The 23,578-nt window shown below is 34.8% G+C and overlaps 1 protein-coding gene across 11 annotated transcripts in view; it reads right to left on the reverse strand.

The window, feature by feature from the left end:
* ROBO2 (roundabout guidance receptor 2) overlaps positions 1 to 23,578 on the reverse strand; it is a 1,778,513-nt gene that overhangs the window by 145,803 nt on the left and 1,609,132 nt on the right. For all 11 annotated transcript variants that reach the window (XM_050782129.1, XM_050782128.1, XM_050782122.1 and 8 more), the window contains one exon: positions 11,595 to 11,733. In XM_050782129.1, coding sequence (XP_050638086.1) covers positions 11,595 to 11,733 — 139 coding nt within the window. The remainder of the gene's footprint in view (positions 1 to 11,594; positions 11,734 to 23,578) is intronic.

The raw sequence follows: 23,578 nt of genomic DNA on the forward strand, positions 1-23,578 counted from the left end.
TACGCTTTCCAAAGCTTTTTCATCCTGCTTCCTTCTTTTGAAATAGCCGTTGCAGCTCCACTTATGAAAATTCAATTTTCCCTTTCAGACCTATCTCTAGTTTCATACAGGAATAGACTATCTTTTATTTTCTGAAGCCATAAAGAGCCTCAAATATCATAGTTTTTATATAGTTCACCTTATTTAATAATGTTATGCATATCTCACACTCCCTACTAAAATCCTTGAGAACAATCTCATCTTTTTTTTATTTCTTGAAAAATCAACACAGAATATTCAATGGATGAGATTATTTTTAAAATAATTCTTGATATATAATATTTGATTAGTCTACATTGGAGATTTGGGGTTTATGTTTGAGAAAATCAACTATATATTTGTCTTACTATAAATTATTTTCATAACAAAGATAAAAACATTTTCTTTCTCATTTTTAAATAATCTCTCAAATAAAGATAACAGGTCTCTTTGACTTTTTTGTTTCTGTTGTTTGTGGTGGTAAATATTTGGACAAACCGTTAGAAAATGTGAGTTAGTGGTTGGAATGTTCATGGCTTTAATTGAACACAATCTTTTTTTGAGAACCACTGCACTGAATGTCTTAACTGGTGAGTACCATGTGTCAGACATAGGACATATTTTTGTCACAACTGACATTTATTTAAATAATTGCGATGATATTGCATACCCAACCAGATCGTCTTTATAAAGGTTTCAAATGTCTATACTGATGAATGAGTTGAATGGTATTACAATACCTTTTCTAACTTTAACATCATGCGCATAAGAATAACTGGCAGAATTTTTATACTGAGATCTAATTATGATGTTATCCCATAGATCTATAAGATGAATCACTTCTCATAGAGACTTCTAATTTCTTGGCAAGGATTCACTGTGCCCTAGGGCTAACCTCCCACCTCCAAATATGGCCTTTAAAACAAAGCACCAATGAGTTACACTACGTAACAACTAAAACAGAAATCCCCCAAAAAATGACTTTACTGAAGTGGATTAGGGTATACCCTGAAATACTATGAAATTATTGAAACTATTTGTCTTGCCATCCCTTATCTTTGGCAATTATATCTCCTTCTCACACTAACAAAGATATATTCCCTGTTCATGTAATTGTAATACTGGGTCTCAGAAATTATTCTGTTTTTACCCCTTCTCTTTTAATTCATACCGGTTAATTAAAATAATTGTATCAAATAACAACTTTTCCTGAGGGATCATTATATAGCTTTTAAAAAAATGAAAGAAAAATTTATTGGGTAGAAAATATATAGCCTAGAATTCAGTCCTACCTGCTAACTCATAACCATCCATGGAACTGTTGATATTCAAACATTACCAGGAAATTAGCAAAAATCATACTCTTACTACCTACTGATTTATTTTTTAAAAAACTTTTAATTTCCTCCAAATAGTTTTATTATTATTGTTATTTTATTTATTTGTTTATTTATTTATTTATTTTTTGAGACAGAGTCTCGCTTTGTGGCCCAGGCTGGAGTGAGCGGCGCCATCTTGGCTCCCTGCAAGCTCCGCCCCCCGGGTTCCCGCCATTCTCCTGCCTCAGCCTCCCGAGGAGCTGGGACCACAGGCGCCGCCACCACGCCCGGCTCGTTTTTTGTATTTTTAGTAGAGACGGGGTTTCACCGTGTTAGCCGGGATGGTCTCGATCTCCTGACCCCGTGATCCGCCCGCCTCGGCCTCCCAAAGTGCTGGGATTACAGGCGTGAGCCACCACGCCTGGTCAGTTATATTATTATATTTTAAATTTATATTTAAATTTTTTTTGTGGGTACATGGTAGAGAACATGAGATGATCTGATACAGACATGCAGTGTGAAATAAGCACATCGTAGAGGATGGGGTATCTATCCTTCCCCTCAAGAATTTATCCTTCGAGTTACAAGCAATCCAGTTCCATTATTTATTTTAAAATATAGAATTGTTATTCCTGACGATACTCACCATATTTTAGTACACTTAAATTTGGTCTGAGAACTATGTCAGGCAGTGAATGTGAAAGATGAATTAAACTAGCAATACTCTACCAGAGTTCATCATTCTCGATGTATACATAGTCCTCCCTCAGTATCCACTGGGGGTTAGTTCCAGGACTGCCATCCCCACAACCCTGAAGATACCAACATCTGAGGACATTTAAATCCTTTATATAAAATAATGTGGTATTTGTGTATACCCTATGTACATCCTCCTGCAACTTTCAATCATCGTAGATTATCATATCGAATCTAATATAAATGCTATGCAAATTATTATACTGTATTTTTATTTGTATTATTTTTATTGTTTTTTTTAAATTTTTTAAAATCAGAATTGGTTACATCTACAGATTTAGCACCCATGGATGGAGAGGGCCAATCATAGTCTACTCATACTATTTGACTCCAGCAAGCACTTCTTTAACTTCTAATATGTTTCCAGTGAAATTATCTTTTCTTACCCAATATAGTGTTGAGAAGGAAAGAATATAAGTTAAAATATTCCATGAGAAAAAATAGATTTGTTTTAAATTTTGTGTCAATAAGTAGTATAACATAATGATTTTGAAGGAAAAGACATAAACTTATTTATTTGACATAATAAACGTATATTATGGGAAATAAGTGCCCTTATAATAAAAATTTTCAAAACTTTAATGTGCTTTACTATATGGATGTATTCTGTGACTATATGATAAAAATTCTACTTCTAACTATATGATAAAAATTCTACTTCTAGGCAAGCATATGCTAGGCTGTCTTTTCCTTATCTTCAATCCCAAATAAAAAATGAAGAAAAGTTGTTCCCATTCAGCACCACTAGGTAGAAGCCAAAAGTGTGGACTTTGAAGCCAGACATTCTAGGTCCCTTACTTGGTGAGTGACATTGGCATATTTACCATCTCTGCATATCAGTTTTCATATTTATATTATAGTATAATAATGTTTACATCACAGCATTTTCTAAAGATAAAAGAGCACTATTGTAAAATGCTTAGAGTATTTCTGGTATAGAAAAAGCATTATGTAAATATCATTTATTACTATTATATTTATGGGAAAGGAAAATGCAGTCAGAAACAGCTATTTTGAATCAATTTTGACTTTTAAAAAATAAAAGCCTAAGTAAGCATTCAGGGTCAAGAACCATTTTGAATGAAAAAATGCCTAAAATATAAATACGTTTACAAGATGCATTCTATACATAAAATGTGGTTGTCATTGGATAATAGATATATAGGTAATATTAATTTTCTTCTTTAGGTCCATTTATTTCCATTTTCTGGTTTCTTTTTTTTTTCTTCTATTGAAAAAAAAAAAATTACCGTGCTTCTCTAATTGCTTTGAGTGGTTGCCATAGAACCATACAATTTCAGAATTTGAGGACAGCACCGAAACCATTCAATCCAACATAGTTTGCAGATATGGACTCTGGTACTCAGACATGTTACATGAATTGCTTAAAATAACGTGATGAATTATGGCAGAGCTGGGATAAGAACACTGACCTCTTAAATTCTATTTTACCTTTCAGCCTCACTTTACAATTCAACTTATTAAGACTAATAACAAAAATCAGTTAGAAATATATTTTTAGAATAACCCCTGGGGTGATTAAAATTTATTTGCATGATTCTAACCACAAATTGTCTTATGCACACAAGTGCTTGTGTTAATATAATTAAACAACTTTTTTTTTTTTTTTTTTTTTTACCGTTTGTTTAGAGTTAACATGAGAACCTAGGTACAGGGGAGAGTGTCTCTAATGGTACATCTCCATCCACCTGTGTGATATGGCATGCTATGAGAGGTATCTTATGGTAAGCCTCTGGCTTGTCCTACAGTTTGGTTTAAGGTAATACCTCAGCCTGACTGAATGCTCCAACCACCACACTTTGATGGAAGAAGCACACCTACTGTGGCTCGTGTTTTGGACATGACGCACATGTCAGTGACAGGTGGCACGCAGACAGATCCTTTCGTTCTGCATACGGGCACCTGGTCTTGGCTCTGCCCACATACAAGAGCTGTCAGTTACTGGACAGCAGAGCATCTCTGACTTCAAGGCATTTCATCTTCCAAGTGTGTCCCAGCTTGTTAGTTGACCGCTGGCCAGAACCCAAATGGGATGCCAGTTCCAGCATTGTTCCTAAGCTGAGATTCTTAACAGATGGGCCAGTGTGGTCACAGGACGAGGCAACGTGCACTCCCCACCCTAGGTGGCAATTAGTTTTGTGTTAACAGCAACTATTAGCACCTAGTTGATGAAAACACAGGAAAACTACCATTCTGTCATCTCTCTGAAAGTTGTCAATTAATCCTGTTTGTAAAAACAAAATCTATTATGTTCAGTTTCCAAGAAGGTAAACTTGAACTGTTCAGAAAGTTTAAATTTTTATAATGTCAAGACATTTTATGTGTGGCTTACGAAGTCGGTCTAAAAATTAGCTTAACTCTATTGCTGTATAGTATGTTTATATAGTTATTCATAATACAGTATTTCTAACCAATTATCTAAGTTCATGTCTAAAATATAAAATTAATAGGTGGCTCAAATCCTTAAATAATTAATAATCATATAATTATCATGCCCTCTCATTTAAAATAGAGATTTCATGCTAGACAGATTCTAAGTCCAGTCTGGCCCTAATGCTTATTAATGTGTGGCCTTAAAAACCTAACTTGTTTAAGCTTCTGTTTCCATAACCCTCAAATAGGAGTAATATTATGCTATAACACTATTCTTTAAAATAATGGAATTTTTAAAGCATTTTAAAAAGCATTTATTGCATTGCAAGGCACATGGTAAGTCCTCCCTAAATACTTGCTTTAAACATTAAACAATCTTTTTATAGTAATTGTTTTATGCTTATTACTCACAGAGAAACAAAACAGTATGTGTGAAATGTGAAGGTCTCAACCCAGGTGACTGATTGCACTGCTGCTGGCACACAGTACTGGGAGAATGGATAGCTTACGACAGGTGGAAAATGCATGGCAACTTTCAGACTTGGCAAAGTCACTAGCAACATTTATAAATGAATCTATATAATTTAAAAGCAGGCCAGACACGGTGGCTCACACCTGTAATCCCAGCACTTTGGGAGGCCAAGGCGGGTAGATCACGAGGTCAGAAGTTCCAGACCGGCCTGGCCAACATGGTGAAACCCCGTCTGTACTAAAAATACAAAAATTAGCTGAGTGTGGCAGCGTGCACCTGTAGTCCCGTCTACTCGGGAGGCTGAGGCAGAAGAATTGCTTGAACCCAGGAGGCAGAGGTTGCAGTGAACCGAAAATGTGCCACTGCACTCCAGCCTGGGAGACAGAGTGAGACTCCGTCAAACAAACAAAAAAAAGCGTAAGTGATATCTATTTAAAAATAATATTGTATATGTTTCTATGGAAATCATATGGCCAAAGATAGGAGAATGTGTCATTATATACAAATTATATATTTAATATTTTTCAGCATTATTTTTTCCCTGTAGTTATAATTAATAAATGCCACCAATCAGGTGGATTTGTAAAACTGAGGCACCACGTATGTGCATCCACTGTACAATGTTTACGGTGCTTTGAAAAGGTTGTATCATTTTCATAGCCCTTTGAGTTAGAATGTGTGGCATAATTCCTCACCCTCTAAAATGAGTCAAAATACAGGTTAATTGTCAGACCTACCACATTGCTGGTCCATATTTTCAGGATATAAAACACAGAGTTTAAATAGCTGCTTCAAGATCACATTCCTAGTTTGCAGTAGAGAAATTTGTCAAATATCATTTCCAGAAAATGGGAGTGTAAATAAACTAAATGGTCAAACAGTAGCAGAACAAGGCCTGAAGTCCAAAACCCCTTGGCAATGGCCTAAATATGTTTATGCTATTGTAATTTGTATTAAAACGTCCCACAGTCATTGCCCGTGCAGTTTCTAACTGTTTTCAGACAGACGTGACTAAGACATCTGCATAGCATAAAAAAGAAAGATTTTTTCGTTTACACTTTTCTTTACATTTCTGACTTTTAGGAACCGGTCCATTTTTTAGATGTCATTTACAATATTTCGTACACATTGCTTTTCTCCTATTCTTAGATTTTCCCTCTTTTGCTAAGACCATTTCACTTGCCCAGTCTTTACCAGCCAACCTAATCAGTGTGGTTATTTATCAGGAGCCCAAATTATTGCATGTCTTTGATGCATACACTATATGTGAAGAAGGCCAATCACCTCCACAGGGTAGTTAAGCACCTGTTCAGCATCCCTGTGTCCCAGAAGCACATGCTGTAAACAATAGAGCTTCCAAACAATTAATCTAAACACATTTGCTGGGGCTAAGAAGGACACTTTGTATAAAAATGAATCCAAAAAAGAAAAAAGGAATTGTAAGTAGTTCCATTCAGTTTCTTTTCTTAAAGAATCATGTGTTTATGCAAATCTCACATTTCATGGAACTAAAAACTCTGAAAATCCTCTCTTAAAATAGACTTGCACTTTAGAAAAGGAAATTTTGTCAGTGGGTTAAGGAAAATTGATAGAATTTTGCTCTACGTATCTTGAAACTCTTATTCTCTACTCCCTTTCCTGTTTTATGAAATATTCATTAATTATATCCACTATGTGCAAGCCATCAACTAAATTTAGAATTTGCAGGCATACATAAGAATGTAAATGGCATATTTTATTTCCTTTTTCTTCTGACAAGCGATTTTGAACATTCCTTTCTCTATTGTGGAAGACAGAAGTTGTTATTGAGGAACTTAGTGTCACTTTAGAGTTAGTTTAGAAAATAAAAAAGAAATAAAAAAAGAAAATGGAGCTAATGGCAATATGCTGAAAATTACATGATTGATGAGAGATATTAAATCTCCTGTTTACAGTTCTTTAAAGGCTGCTAATAATGAAATGAAATACAAAGTCTGCTGACATGTATAGATAAGAATTCACAATCAGATTAATCACACTAACTCTTATCCAAGTTCCAAGAGGGATTTTCTAAAAAATCTCAATATTAAATTGAACAGAACACTGCAGTGTTGTCATATTTCAATTTATTTTTATATCTTTGGTTACAATTTTATTATATTGTTTCTTTATGTCATGTTACTTGTGTTATGGTAATGTTTCTTCATTTTATACTTTTTTATAGACTTTCAGCACATAAATATATTTATATAACAAAAATACACAATAAACTTATGTTATGATGGAACATGGCATGAGGTGGAACCTCACCTCATTTATTAAAAATACTGGCAACTTCTATCACCTAAAACACTTTGTGAAAAGGTGTATTGAAGGCACTTAATCAAGAGAGTACTAATAAGCAAAATGTTGGATATTTGCCCTCAAAAGACAGACAGTACCCAAGAATATAACTAGAGCTGCTCCAGTTTACTTTCTTTACTGTATTCAGAATGTAAATACTTTCCCACGTCATCCAATCTCACTAATATAAAACAAAAAGTAAAAAGAACTAATAACAGTTAAGTTACCTTGTTTCTTACTTTTACAAACTTGCAATGAGCATTATAAATGTAGTAGGCACTCACTAAATGTAGGTAAACCCAAAAGTGCATCTTCTACTATTTAAATTATGCTTTTAAAATGTGCTTTAAAAATCATAATTTTTATAAACTATAAAATGCCTTTCACTTGCTTGTTCCCCCTACTCACTTTATTTTCACATTAGTGTATGAAATTTTTGTCCCTAATATATATGTATTGAAACCTTCTAGAAAACAGTATTGGTACTTGGTACAGAATCAGTATGCTTCCTGAAATATTCAATTGTGAAATGGTAATATCTTCAGAAGTCTCTGCAAGGAATTAACAGTTTGGCACTAATGTGTATAATGTAGACTCCTTCCCGTTTTGTCCCTTGGTCACATGGAAAATGTCCACATAAATAACTTTCCCTAGTTGAGCGTAAGGGTTATTGTTAGACTTGCTATGCTTCCTACCTCACTGAAACATTCATCTTTTCAGAAAATGTTTTAATACAACTCACTGAGTCTGTTGTAATTTCATTAAAGGTAGTTACTGAGAAAGGTCAGGAGTTTAAGACTAAATAAAAGAAAGAGGCATATCAGTACTACTTAAAAAATATTTTCAAGGCAAGGGGAAAATAATACTCCCTTAATTCATCTCTGGTTACTGAAAGGTTGGCACAGATATCTTCTTCTGTGTTGAAGATTTTAGTAGCTCTTACAGCATTTCATAAATTTAAACTTGAATTGAAAAGCTTTTCTTGTCTCCAAAAGAAAAATAGTCACATATTACTTACATAGTAATTACAGGCTATGCAGCTGTCCTACAAAGCCTTCCTATAAATGTGTTAAGCATGAACCACTACACAAACCTTATTCAAATTTCATTAAGTGTTAAGCCAAAGAAATGTCATCCACCACACCAATTGCTTATACAAGAACAATGGCCATCTCCCTAGTCTGAGACCTAAATAATGTAATAGAATCAATGTTGTTGATTTAGTCTATGGTTGGCTAAAAGTTATTACTGTTATTCCTCACCAAGGAAAGAAGTATCTTTCCCTCTCATTATGCATAAGTGAGGCTTATGCTAATACATACAAATCGAGGAAGGAATAAACTCCTCTGAAATATCACTTAAAGACTGGGAATTCAAGAAAAAGTACATGCTTCTTTCATGATGAAAATATTGACCTCAGTTTCTATATTACACTTATCCTTGCTTTAAGCCTCTCTAACAAAACAATTTAAAGCTTACACAGCACTTCCATTTGCCTAAGATTTTAAAAATATTTAACTGGTTACACAAAGTACTACAATAATATGCCAGTAAAAAGAATAAAGAGGCCAAAGCTATGAAAATGTTTTAAAGGAAGTTAATGAAACTAAGATTTCTCATGCTTTCAACCTTGTTGTTTAGTGGCCTTGATATCATACCTTCTGAAAATGTAACCTGAATGCTGTTGTTTGATTTATATGTATCATTTGTACTTTGAAGCAAATGAATTTGGCAAGATTTAGAGAACAGTGTAGCAGCTTAAGTTGTCAGGTTTATGACCAACACCTACATTAAACTGAAAATAATCAAACTAGGCTCAATTCATTTTTATTTTACCTTAATTCAGAAACACAGACATGTTAAAATGCAACGCACACTTACAATTCTCTATTTTTAATACTTTTTTCAACGAGCTCTTGCTCAATGTTTGAAAATTAACAGGGTCACCAGTGCTGTTATACGGATATAATGTACCCCCGATACAATGTGATAAGAAGAGCATTTCATTTCTATGGCATTTTTTTAAAAACAAAAACCTATGAACCCATTCTAATAGAAGAAAACACCAGACTAATCCAAGTTTGGGGGACATTCGATAGCGTACCTGGCCAGTACTTCCCTGCAAGGTTGTTAAGCTCACAAAACTAGGAAACACTAAGAACCTGTAACAAGCCAGAAGAGACCAGAGAGATATGAGAACAAATGCAGAAGTCTGTGACACCCAACTCAATAATTACCTGAACAGGACTTGGAGTAGAAAGAGGACAATGATGAAAACCTGGGAGATCCAAATAATGTATACACTTTACTTAATTATTACGTATCAAGGTTTGCTCATTAGTTGTGACAAATGTTTTATAGTCGTGTAAGATATTAACAATAAGGAAAACTGGGTGTAGTGTATATGGAAACTCTGTTACTTTGTTACTTTCCTATAAATCAAAATTATGCCAAAACTGAAGGTTTTTGAAGTTACAATGGACAAGGCCATATACTCCCAGTTTTAAAAAATAAACCTTTGTTTACACTAGGATAAATTTTACTATAGAATTAATCTCTTCACCTTACATTAACATTTTAAAATTATTCATTATGTGCTCTCAAATTTGAAGCAAGTTGTTGACTATGTGTAGAGGATGGACAGTAACAGTTCAATAGTGTAAACTCTCCCTGTTTTCTAACCTGCTTCTCCAATGAGATGGCACAAAAAGCCTCACATTTACAAACATCTTCTAATAATACCATTCCTTTAAAGATAGATGTCTGGCATTAAAATGATAAAAGAAACACAGTAATGACTTTCCCTACTACATAGGCCGAAAAACTAACTGAATTAATGTTTTCACTTGTTTTATTCCCATAGATTGCAAAGAACCTCTCAGTAACTGTTATAAATGGTTGGTGCATTCAATCCATGAGTGACGTGCCTTTTGAAATAAAGTATCTTATCATATCTTGGGATTTATAAAATTGAAATTTTGAAATGAATGTTTACATTTAGGAAAGTACTGACAGCAGTGAAAGCACATAAAAGGTATATAGCTTCTGTAGAAGCCTGGTTAATGCCAGTCAGTTGAATGAAACAAAGTTTTTCTTTTTTTTTTTTTTCTTTATGAGACAGAGTCTCACTCTGTCACCCAGGCTGGAGTACAGTGGCAGGATCTTGGCTCACTGCAACCACCACCTCCTGGGTTCAAGTGATCCTCCAGACTCAGCCTCCCGAGTAACTGGGATTACAGGTGTGCGCCACCACACATGGCTAATTTTTTGTATTATTAATAGAGACAAGGTTTCACCATGTTGGTCAGGCTGATCTTGACCTACTGACCTGAGGTGATCAACCTGCCTTGACCTCCCAAAGTGCTGGGATTACAGGCATGAGCCACTGTGCCTGGCCAAAAATTTGTTGTAAAAAACAAGAACCAGTAAAACACGGCCTGTACAATTTTATGCAGGCATTAATTGGAGAATGTATGATGGTTATAATGTCAGTAGGCAGAACTAGCAGGAAGCCATAACAAATCTTAAAGATAAAATTACTTGTGTTAAAACAACAACAACAACAACAACAACAAACCAGTTGAATTACTGATTTGATTTTAAATGGCAAGGTCTTAGGGAAATTTATATAACAACAAGTTAAAACTATTTTCATATAAGATGAAAAGCATTTTTGAATAAGATGAGAGCTTGAGAGCTTGGGTTTGAGGGCTTTGTGATAAGAACAATAAGAAAGAGATGGAAGAGAAGGTCTCCATGAAGAGATGGCAAGAAAGAAAGTGACAGGAGGTCCCTGTGTTAGAAATCCCCTGTGTGAAAAATAATGCCAACTACTTGCTACCAGTTCAGTGTTGTGCTGACCTTTCCTTTACTCCAGGACTTAGTCAGCCACATGCAGTAGTCTTTTGTTGGTTATGCTTTGGGCCGTAGAGGTGACAAATGGTATCCAGAGTGGGTGAAACATGGGAACAGGGCAGTCATTGATGGAGGCATGCAGGGGGCATTCTGCGGGAATGGAATAGTATTCCCAAAGGGTCCGGGGAAAGAAGGCACCCAGGAATCCCTGGTATCCAGGGATAAGAGGTGGAATGAAGAATCAAGCATTGATGTAGATACTCACTGAAAGAGTGACATTGAAAGCCTGGAGGACTTTAATATATAAACAGTAAATATGTGGCTTGCATATGTAAAAATCACATGAGTGAAAATACCCCAAGACGTAGGAGTATATGGTGGTGGCACTGTAGCTGTCCTTTTCTTTCTTAATTATTCATTGGTTATCTAGCAATAGTCCATCCATATGATGGTCTTACCTTCCTCTTGGCAAGTCTGCATCATCCTTTTTCCACCTCACAGTTGGTTGAGGATCTCCTTGGACTTGACAACGAAATTCTACAGCTTCTTCCTCCAGTACCACCTGGTTAATTGGCCTCCTGAGAAATGTGGGTCGTTCTTGAAAAAAAAAAAAGAAAGAATGGTAAAATGAGATAAACTATTATATGTGCTTTAATTACATTATGAGATAAGCAAAGGAAACCTAATTTACTGTTGGTACACAGGTACCTAACTCTGTGGCCTTGTGAGTCCAACAGCATTCAATAAAATACAGTATTTTGGAACAAAGGAATAGCTACAGTTTGCACTTAAGATGATACAACCTTTGGAAAAAATATTAAATTGATTTTTCACTGAATCCCTGAGCTAAATCAGGTGGATCCTATCATAAAAAATCAGAACACTGAATTCTACAGGAAAAAGAGATTTAAAATGATCACAGTAATCTATTATCAGGGCTCATTGTGGGAAAACGAAAAGTTGAAAGGAATAAAAATATTTTAAAAACCAAATATTAATATTCCTCAAGAACGCTAGAGAAAATTTAAAAATGTGTACTTTCGCACATATATATAACCTAAATTTTCCCACTTAGGCTATGATTTGATAAGGACTTAATATTCCCATACTATTTTAACTTCATATATGGAAAGCTGTCTGCCTGATTTTTTTTTCTTAAATACAGAGACTGCCATTATTAAATGTTGCAAACTATTTATTTATCAATTTTTTGAGGTTTTCTCCAATGGTCTTCTCTTAAGTGTTTGAGATATTTATCCATTTTTATTTTACTTAATTTTATGTTTTTTATTTCTTCGGTAGTCTGTTTTACTGTTTTCATCCTCTCTTCTTTTATTAATCTGTATTTGGCACTGTTAAATTGTATTCTAGCACTCTCCGACAGAAAGCTAGAGAAAAATAAGTCCTTATCCATAAAAGTCTTTTCCTGTCCATAAGATGCTTAGCTTCTGAGGATATAAAACAAAAAGCAGTTTGATGTGTTGCTAAACACTGGCATTCCTTGTCCGGTTTCTTTCCTTTTGGATAATGGCCTGAGACTGGAAAAATTTTCATTTAAATTTTATTAGCCCATATCTAAAAATCACAAACAAATTCAATATTGCTACTTACTGAGGTAGAACGAGAACTAAGCCAAGGAAAAGAAAGATGAGATTCATAGGAAGTTGACACGATTCATCTGGCCATCTGGACACATTTAGCCACCTAAGACTTGAGTTTCAAACCTTCTAATTTAAAATTTTGTACACAGTGCCACAAAAACTAAAATGTATTTGGCAGGAAACCTTCAAAGAAAATAAATTACTTCAAATAATAGATTTTAAGAGTATAAAATAAGAGTATTTGATTTTATTGACTAAATCAAGATCCATATTTATAAAACAGATGTGTGAGTTGCAAGATAAATATTTTATTGCAATAAAACCAACTATCATTGGCATTTAGAAGGAAGATAGTTGTATCTCTGCAGAGAATTTGACAGTAGGGATCAGAATTTTCTGCGTATGCTTGAGTATCTGTAGTCTGAGACTCAAAAATCCCAAGCCATAAAACAAGGCAAATAGAATTTTATCATGAAAAATTTTGTAAATGCAGAATTGACAAGCAATCCATAAAAACGAAAGAAAAACATGGTTGCATCTAAAGATTTTAGACACTCTGAATAAATTAGCAGCAAATTGTGCCCCACAGACAACAGAACAAACCTGCATGTCAGATAAAATAATTTAGTGTGATTTTTTTCCAACTCTGGACCCTATGTACCCAAAACAGCTATTTCGGGGCTGGAATAGTTGGTATTGAGCTATCATTTCTGGTAGTTAAATAGGCAATAGGATTAATATATCCTTATGAGGGTCCCAAATGTTAACAGTAAAAAATAAATAATTAGCATAGGAAGCGGGATTGACTTTTTCTGTGCTATCAGGTGCAGCTATTTATCCAGTTCATCCAAAAATTACATCAACCCAATGTTAAAGAGATTTGAGACACTATTGATATTACTCAAGATTGAAAAATGATTCATCAAGAGGAGACCTTTCCTGTTCCCTCTGATTTTAGCAGGAGTATCATACTACATCCCGACACTGGAATGAACAAGCTAGAGAAGTCTTTCTCTCATCCACTCACTCATTCAGCACATGCTAATACAACCACTCCTAGAGACTTTGACTAAGTGGTCAAGCTGGTGAATAGTGAGCAGCTTAGTTTCATTGGGGAAAGTGGTGAGAGACAAAGCTAGCCAGAGAGTGAGTGGTAAGACCATGAAGGCCTTGTTCACCACTCAAGGACTGTGAGCTCTGCCCTGAGGTTGATAGAGAGCTACTGAAGGACTTTAAGCAAGTAAGCAACATTTTGAATTAGCATATGAAAAAGGGCTTGGGCCGGGCGCGGTGGCTCAAGCCTGTAATCCCAGCACTTTGGGAGGCCGAGGCGGGCGGATCACGAGGTCAGGAGATGGAGACCATCCTGGCTAACACGGTGAAACCCCGTCTCTACTAAAAATACAAAAAAAGAGCCGGGCGTGGTGGCGGCGCCTGTGGTCCCAGCTACTCGGGAGGCTGAGGCAGGAGAATGGCGGGAACCCGGGAGGCGGAGCTTGCAGTGAGCTGAGATCCGGCCACTGCACTCCAGCCTGGGCAACAGCGTGAGACTCCGTCTCAAAAAAAAAAAAAAAAAAGAAAAAGGGCTTGTTGGCATGTCTGTGAAAGATAAAGTAGAAGAGAAACAAAGTCATGAATTAAGTCAAAGTGTTGTTGTAAGAAATTATTTCAGCTTAAACTGGCACAATGGTTCATAGGATGTGGAAAAGGGGACAGAAAAGAGAGATCAAAACTGGGGGATCAGTCAGACGCATAGAGTGAAAAGGAAACTCTAGAAAGTGTCTCAACTTTTCATTTAGCAAACTGAAACAGAATGGCAGGTAAAACATGGAGTGTGTGTGAGTGTGTGCATGTGTGTGTGAGTTTGTGTGTTTAAGCTCTTTTCATCATAGAAATGGTGAGGATGAGAAAAATGAACCTTTTATGCCTAAGCCATTGTTAGGCAGATTTCTATTACTTGAAGTCAAATTTTCAATGAGATAAAGGAGGTTACTTATATAATAGGAAGGGAAATAACAATACATATGATCAAATCTGTAGATATAGCTATTGGATTAAAAAACATCTAAATAATGAAGGAATCAAAAAGACTTTTTAAACGTGATGAAGATATTTTGTCATAAATTAAATGTGAAAATTCTCTTAAAAGTAAGATACAAAAGTTATGCCCATTGAAGTCCAGAAGAAGATGGGCATGCCAACATGAAAAATCAGTAAGAAAAAGGAAGTGTGAGCACTGAAGAAGAACCAAATTTTACTTGCAGACACTCTGCAAAATATAACAATGCAGAACAGTGACTTCGATAACTGATAATTGCAACAAAAATAAGAAGTCCATAGGATCATTGCAGCAAAACTGACAATATTGGAAAACGTGAGATTTTAGGATAAATTTCGGCAAACTTATACACTGAAAAACTGTTAAGTCATTGCAATATTAAAACTACCTATCTAATATGAAAAGTTTTCATGACATTATGCTGGGTATAAAATAAATTGAAAAACACTATGTGAGACCAGTTCCATTAAAATACTTACTTATATTTTCAGAAAAACTTTGTGTATGCTTTCCTTAACTTGCTAACAGTCACAAAATCACAACATATAATTAATCCAAATGGCCAAAGTTACATCAGAAATGTCACAAACTAAGCTGTCCTTTCCTCAAGGGGAGACCATCAGGATCCTTAAGGGTTTTTTTGGTCATTGTACTTGTTCTAAGCCTCATTGTTTTATATAGAGACACGTGGAAGCACTTGATTTATAATTTCAAGAAGAATCAAGATACAGGATCCCTGCTGCTGTTCAAATGAACTCAGCAGGGGTACAGAACTTCACAATGAACCTTCTCTCTTCCCTGCTACCCTCAAGCAGAGTCCAGTTGCTTAGCAACTAGATAACCACAGGAGCTTATGTGGTATACAATTTTTGGAAGTCTGACATTGGCTCATGGTGAAAAAATGTAATTCGATGGATAGAAAAACAAAACAAAACAAAACAAAGGCAAAGAAGAAGTGAGATGAAAGTCACCTGCATGTACATGACACAGCCACATGGGTTTTATACCTGGGTATTAGGATGTGCTGCCCAACAATGTGACATGGGAAATTCCTGAGATACTGGAGCTTGGTCACATATTTTAAAGTATTATTCTGAGAATGTCCATAGCACCCTTTCTAACAATTATCTCTAAATTGTATTATTCATTATTCCAATTGTTTTCTCTTAATTATACTAAACTCACCTTCTGCTTTGCAATTTTCGTAATTACCCACAGAAAACATTATGTTAAAAACTGTAGGTTTGCCTAACATTTATTTAAGTGGAAGAAATTTTTTGTAAGAACTATTTTCCACTTTTCTTAACCAACTTTATTTCCAGAAAATCCGAGAATCAGAAACATAAATATGAAGACTGAAGAAGCTGTACAGGCCAAAAGTGTATTTCAAATGATTTGCATTTGCAGTGGCAATTGTTACAATAACCAAACACAAAACCAAGCCCCTTTCAGACAGAAATTTTAAAAATTACAAGGAAGTGACTTGAGTCTCCCCTTTTGACTCAAAATCATCTCCAAAAAAATGAAAAGCTCGAAGGATTAGAAAGTAAGTTGATAACAGAACCATCCAATGCATTGATAAGTGATCACACTCAAATTAATGCTCCAGAACCATCCAATGCATCGATAAGTGATCACACTCAATACCTATTAATACTCCATAGAGTTTGGACAATTAGAGCCCCGTCCAATTAAAATAAATATGCATGAAAATCTTAAACCATTGAATAACAAGCAAACTTAATTTTAAAATGTGTCAAAACAAGGTCACTGATTTCTTCGTGTTACTACCTTATGTCTGACCACATATTGAAAAACGGGGAAGAAATCTCAAGGGTCGTTTGCTGACTGCTTATCAATTAGATCAGAGCCTCTCCGAATGGGCTGATCTCTAATTATATAACTGCGGAGTGATCAGAGGCAATGTCTTTGCCAATGCAATTAACATTTTTTATGTGAGATTAACAGGATTTGAATCACCTGCATAACTTGCTTACAAGATTAATCTCTCTTGGGACAGTGGTGTTGTTTGCCAGTTGTTTCTGTAAAGTACAGCCCTCAAGTAGTCAGTCTTGTCAATTTAGTTTCAAATTGGCATTTTGGAAAAATCCAACTTTATATGCAGCTATAATAAAGTCAAATGCCAAGTCTCGTTGTAGTTATGTCAAAAATAATCAGAAAGCAAATATACAATTTAACACAAAATACCATAAATCTGAAATGTGGTTGCATAGTATCTCTTAAGGTCCTTAGTTACATGAAAAAAATTAAGTGCCCAGCAAACAAATTTCTCTTTTTAACTGTATTCAGTCATCGAAAATGGCTTTAAAATTGTCAATGACTGTGTTATAACAGCTATTTCTCAAATGACCATAAAATTTTAAAAATAAACTTTGCTTAACATTATAAAACTAGTGTTATGGCAATAATTACACAGGTAGAGTTCTTTAAGTCCTGTAAGACCAAAGCTATGTAATAAAAGGACATTGGAGTTAACCACTGCTTGTAAACCTTATCTTGACTTCAGCTCAGCCAGAAAGACCTGCCACCCTGTAGTGTCAATTAAATTGGAAGTCAGATGGCCCTGGTAGGTCTCCTTTTATTTAACTGGGCATGTATGAGGTGAGGGTGGGTTTGATAGTCATGGAATATGAATTATCATGCCCTTCCAGAAAAAGACTGAATGATAACGATCCGGCTGTCTGAATGTGATTAAATAAATCCTGACTGTATTAGTTTCTTTTTGGCTAGAACTTTACTTGCCTGAGAAAAATCATCCTATGAAGCAAAGACAAATATAGATAAATGTTCTCAGAGGAAAAAAAAAATGCCTCTCTCACCACCTATTAGAGGCAAAGTTTCATGTTATTGCTGATAACATGACATAAGAGTCTAGGTGAGAGCCCGGACTCTGTCTGTTCATTCCACCATTAGTATTTAAGCACGTAAACAGGGCATGGGACATAGTAGATGCTCAATAAATATACTCAAGAAAGGATTATATTGCCAACAACAATCGTAATAACACCTCATGTTCTTAATACTTAAATTAATACCACATGCTATTAATAAAATACAGATATTTCTTAAAGTGTGGGTCCTAAGGATCTTCTCTCATAGCATTATCTCTGAATATCTCAACTACTCTCAGGTTATCAACTATTGTCTCTCAAAGACTGAAAACCAGCATCACAGCCCCAGTCTCTGTCCTTATCCTCCCCAAAATGGTTAGTTCTCAATCTGAACATCGTATGGTGAAAATAATCAGTTGGCACAGAGTTTCCAGTAATCTTTTTGAAGAATAACAATTAAATATGAATTAACAAAAATAGATCATGTGCCATTTGAAAAAAGCTTCCAGTGAAAAGACAAAGAACAATGTGGTATTTAGCCTTAGTGGTGGGGGATGGTGGGGAAGAGAAGCTAAGAGGAAATAAAGGCAGAGAAGCATCACAAGATAATTTTACTTTAAAAAAAGGGTTACTAAAATTCTGAGCTACAGCAAAAGAAACTATCATCAGAGTGAACAGACATTCTACAGAATGGGAGAAAATATTTGCAATCTATGCATCTGACAAAGGCCTAATATCCAGATGTACAAGGAACTTTAACAACTTTACAAGAAAAAACAAACAACCCCCATTAAAAAGTGGGCAAAGGACATGAACAGAAACTTCTGAAAAGAAGACATTCGTGTGGCCAACAAAGATGAAAAAAAGTTCAACATCACTGATTATTAGAGAAATGCAAATCAAAACCACAATGAGATACCATCTCATGCCAGTCAGAATGGCAATTATTAAAAAGTCAAGTAACAACAGATGCTGGTGAGGCTGCAGAGAAATAGGAACGCTTTTACACAGTTGGTGGAAATGTAAATAAGTCCAACTGTTGTGGAAGACAGTGTGGTGATTCCTTTAGGATCTAGAAACAGAAATACCATTTGACCCAGCAATCTATTACTGGGTATATACCCAAAGAAATATAAATCATTCTATTATAAAGATACATGCACATGTATGTTCATTGCAGCACTATTCACAATAGCAAAGACATGGAATCAACCCAAATGCCCATCATAGACTGAATAAAGAAAATGTGGTACAAATACACCATGGAATACTATGCAGTCAGAAAAAGGAATCAGATCATGTCCTTTGCAGAGACGCGGAAGGAGGTGGATGCCATTATCCTTAGCAAACTACTGCAGAAACAAAACCAAACAACACATGTTCTTACTTATAATTGGAAGCTGAACAATGGTAATATATGAACACATCGGGGTAACAACACACTGGAGCCTGACAAAGGGGCATGGTGAGAGAGAGTATCAGGAAGAACAGCTAATGGATGCGGGACCTAATACCTAGGTGATAGGTTAATCTGTGCAGCAAAAACCACTATGGCACAAGTTTACCTAGGTAACAAACCTACGCATCCTGCACATGTACCCGGAAACTTAGTAAAAGTTGGGGAAAAAATAAAATAAAATACAAATTACAAAAACAAAACTCTCTGCTACAAAGGAACAGGATGCTATAAGTAAGGAGGAATTAGAGAAAAGAAAAACTAAGGAGGTTTAAAATCTAATTAATGAAAACATGTTTGACAAAGAAAAATTTAAAATTAAAAATTAAAATTTTCATTAAATTTAAAATTAAAAATTTCATTGAATTGTTTTAGTTGAGAGTTTTCAGATTGAGATTGCTTATCACCTATATAGAGAGGAAGATAGAAGAGTGTCAAACTAAGGTAATGTACTGAACCATTTCAGAACACTGGGGTAAAGAGAGTACCAAACATTTGGAAAGAAAAAAAAAAAAAAAAGAAAGAAAGAAAACTGATCACATACAAAGATACAGGAATCAGAATCACAGATTTCTCAAGAGCATCATGAGAAGCTAAATGATTATTAGAGTCACAACTTTAATATTCTAAGCAAAAATATTATTTAAGTCAAATTCCCTAACTAAAGTATAATTCTAAACTAGAACTCTAAGGTTTGGATAGAGTAAAGGAGTTTTGGTTGGAATGTGCTCCAAGCTTCAGCCAAGCAGAAAGAAGTTGAGAACCCCCCTTCTGAAAAGAGGGGTTCACCAAGAAACAAACACAGCATGCAGAAAACAGAAGATCCAACATTACAGATGAGGAAGACAAAATCAGAATCAGGTTTATGGGGTAGACCTAAGGAATAGCTAACCAAGTCAGATCAGGCAGCCTCAGGGAAGGCTGTAGTGAAGGGGACTTAATAGCTAAAGTCTAAAAAAACAGATTATAGAAGATTTTATAGTTCCTGTTAGAGATTTCAAGAATTCATGACAGGTATAGACAAGCATAAGTAAATGGGAAAATGGGTTTATTATTAATTCAAAGAAGAACCAAAAGAGTACCAGAAAAGAAATACGGTCATAATACTACTCACAGTCAATAATATTTACATGACTATAGTAACTCAAATTCTGAATATTAATATAACCAATGTTTCTGAAGTTCATATACCAAAAAGAGAAAAAGAAGGAAAAGTGGAGGTGAGAAGGTGGGGAAGGAGATATAAGTGGGCCAAATCGTCATCTTCCATAATAGGAAGTCAAACAATATATGACATTGATACAATGATAAATAGTAGGTTAAGCACATATTCAGAAATACGGAAACAAATCCCAGAAGAACTAGATAAAACAGAATGTAAAATGATGAGAAATGTGTGTGTGTGGGCGAGACAGTGTGTGTGTGTGTGTGTGTGTGTTGGGGCAAGAGATTCCTGTATTTCATTCTAAGTTTTGTAATATTTATTATGTTTTACAAATGTTACACATAAAATAAGTTTTCATGTATTGCATTGATAAACACCTAAAAATCATTTTGAAATCCACATGTCATTTTTAAAAACCAGTCGAATTTTGGATAGCAGTTCTCTGATATCTACTCATAATTAGAAACTGAATTATTTACTTCAACTCTCTTTGCCATCCGGGATCTTTAGAGCTTAACATATGTAAACTTCCAGGGGCTATTCTTCAGGAAGGTGTATAGATTAGGCCATAGATGTGAGTGCTATTGTAGACTATGATACCTACTTCTAATTTTTAGATTTGATAATGCCCAGTTAATTAGGATGTTATTTCATGGCCAAAAAATATTAGAAGATCAACCACAATACGTGATTTGTGGAGAATGGCACAGTAACTTTTTAAAATTAGGTCACACTGATCATATCTTTGATATGACCAAATGGCACATTTAAAATATATAATGTTGAAATATTAAACTATAAAACTTCAAAGTCCAAGCCCACTAGAATCAAAATACTTGAAGAATTGAGAAATTCCTTTTCCTAGCAGTATGTCTCGGAAAGTAGATAGCTATTATATTGGAAAAAAAACTTTAATCCTTTCACTGTTTTTCTTGGCATTTACAAGTGAATTACATTTCTTGAACAATTAAATGTTACTTTACTTATACATATACTTATTTTTTTGAACAACAAAATGTTACTTGTTCTGTATAACATATCTTAAGGTAAAGATTGAATTGCAAAGGACATTTAAAAACCTTCTGTAGCTACAGAATGGTTATAGTAGCCAGACCTTTAAAAGTGAAATTGCTGCTCCATGAAAATAAAATTGTATTCAGTATAATCAATTTTACTTATGTAAACATTAGGTCAAAACTGATAATATGCAACAATGCTACAATATAAAGAGTTTTATTGGAAAATGTGTATTAGATGTAGGAGTACCAGCGTAAAATAAAGAAGATCTCTCTATTAATAAGTACACTGTTTCTTTTACATTCTCTAAGAATAAGGAGCAAAGATACAGAAGGGGTTTCTCGGGCAATACTTGTCACATCCTTGATTTGGACCATCACTTTCTTTGTTGTTGTTTTTCTTTTGGATTTGGATGTTGTTTTCTTACCAATAATGGAAAGTTAGCTTTTCCCTCAACTTAATCTTGTACTTATCACCCCTCAGGTCAGTTCTGACTAGCTTACACCATCTAATAAACATTTCTCAGTTTCCTAAATCAATTCTGCCAGGGGAACTGCCTCTAGACAAATTCAATCTCTTTGGATGATAGCTATTTTCGAAATAATTTAGAAGTTCTCACATAACTCTTGACATGTTTAGGAATCCCCAGTAGTTCTCATCATTTCTTTAGGGAAGGTACAATAAATATTTCATGAGGATATCTCATTAGTGGTAAGTCTAATTGCTTCAGTAATGACATTAAACTCTTTCAATTTCCTTCTGAAGGCAGTCTATGCTGTAGTAATACAGCTTTTTTTTTTTTTTTCTATTCCAGAGTTTGTGGTAGTTACAGAAAAACAGAAACGAGTGTTTCTTTAAATAGAAGAGCCGTACTTGTGGGCTTTCAATGCTAACGTTCAGTGACCACTAATATCATATCTTCCCAGGCAAAACTGTATTTTATTCATTACAGAATGGAGCACATCTTGAGACTCTTACAGAGGACTGCATGAAAGGAAGGGGCAAACTCACACTTGTCTGAGCTCTGCAGGATAGAAATCTACATGCACACTTTGAACAATTTTAGTTTTTCTATTCAATTCCTTTAACGAATTATGGGATTTCTCCTAGCTTTGTCATTTGGGACTTCAAGCTGCTTAGTAGCCGCAGGGAGTGTTACCAGAGATTACCCGGTGCTCAGAATGATTGAAAGGAGAGGTCTGCATTCTGGTACACATGCATAAAGCACAATCTTAACACTTGAAAAATCGCAGACATCTTGATACAGTTCTTTCTATAGTGGCACTCCCATTACACCATGGGATGGCATCTCCCAAACTAGCAAAAGAAGTTTCTTTAGGGACCTATGCAGGGCTTTGGTGCCACACTTGGGTGTGTCCTGAGTAATGACCACAAATAGGGATTTTATATCATGCACAGAAGTAGAGGATTATTTTACTGGTACTGAAAAATAATTTACACATCACAATGATATTTTTGCTCTTAAAATATCACCTAATATCTGCAATAGTAAAATGTGTAATGAAGATTGTATATATACACATGTACATATACATACATACATATATGTACACGTATGTGTGTGCATGTGTGTGTCTATAAATGTGTGTCTATTCAGAGGTTTGAATAGAATTTCCGTGTATTGTAAAAGAGTGTTTAATTTTTTAGTATATTTAGCATATCTGTTTTCTCCATTTTTTTTGTCATTTTATCTCTCTTTCAATCTTCCACAGTTGCCTTGTAGTATTTTCCTTACATTTGTTTCCTTGACCATCTTTGTCCCCAGTTTTCTCCTTTCTGATACTTTATCCACCATTTATGTGATATGGTTCTAATCAGTTTTTAACCTATTAATTGCATTTATCCAGCTAAGGAGAGCCTTGGTTCTTAAAGTTGAAGGAACAGGAATATCATAACAAAATATCTCATTTTAGGGGTCCTTTTTGTAATTTTGAATTTATATGTGTGCATACATAGTATTTTTATCAATAGTTGAAATTATAAATACTTCAGTTGGAATTTCTAAAAACTGGGAAAACAAGTTTTTTTGTACTATACTCTCTAATTTTTAAAAATCCTTACCCTGTGTCTTGCACATAATAGCTACGTGATAAATGCATGAGAGTGGAATGAGTGATAAACTTTAGATAGATGTAATATCTCAAATAGGCTTCGAGAAAGAACATATTTTTACCTTTTGATGAACTCCAAAATCTAACAAATATATGAACAATGTAAGTTAACTGAAGCTTCAAATAATTTTTTCTTTACATCAAAGCTTTTATTGGAAAG

Source organism: Macaca thibetana, chromosome 2, assembly GCF_024542745.1.
Source record: "Macaca thibetana thibetana isolate TM-01 chromosome 2, ASM2454274v1, whole genome shotgun sequence".
Classification (NCBI taxonomy): domain Eukaryota; kingdom Metazoa; phylum Chordata; class Mammalia; order Primates; family Cercopithecidae; genus Macaca; species Macaca thibetana.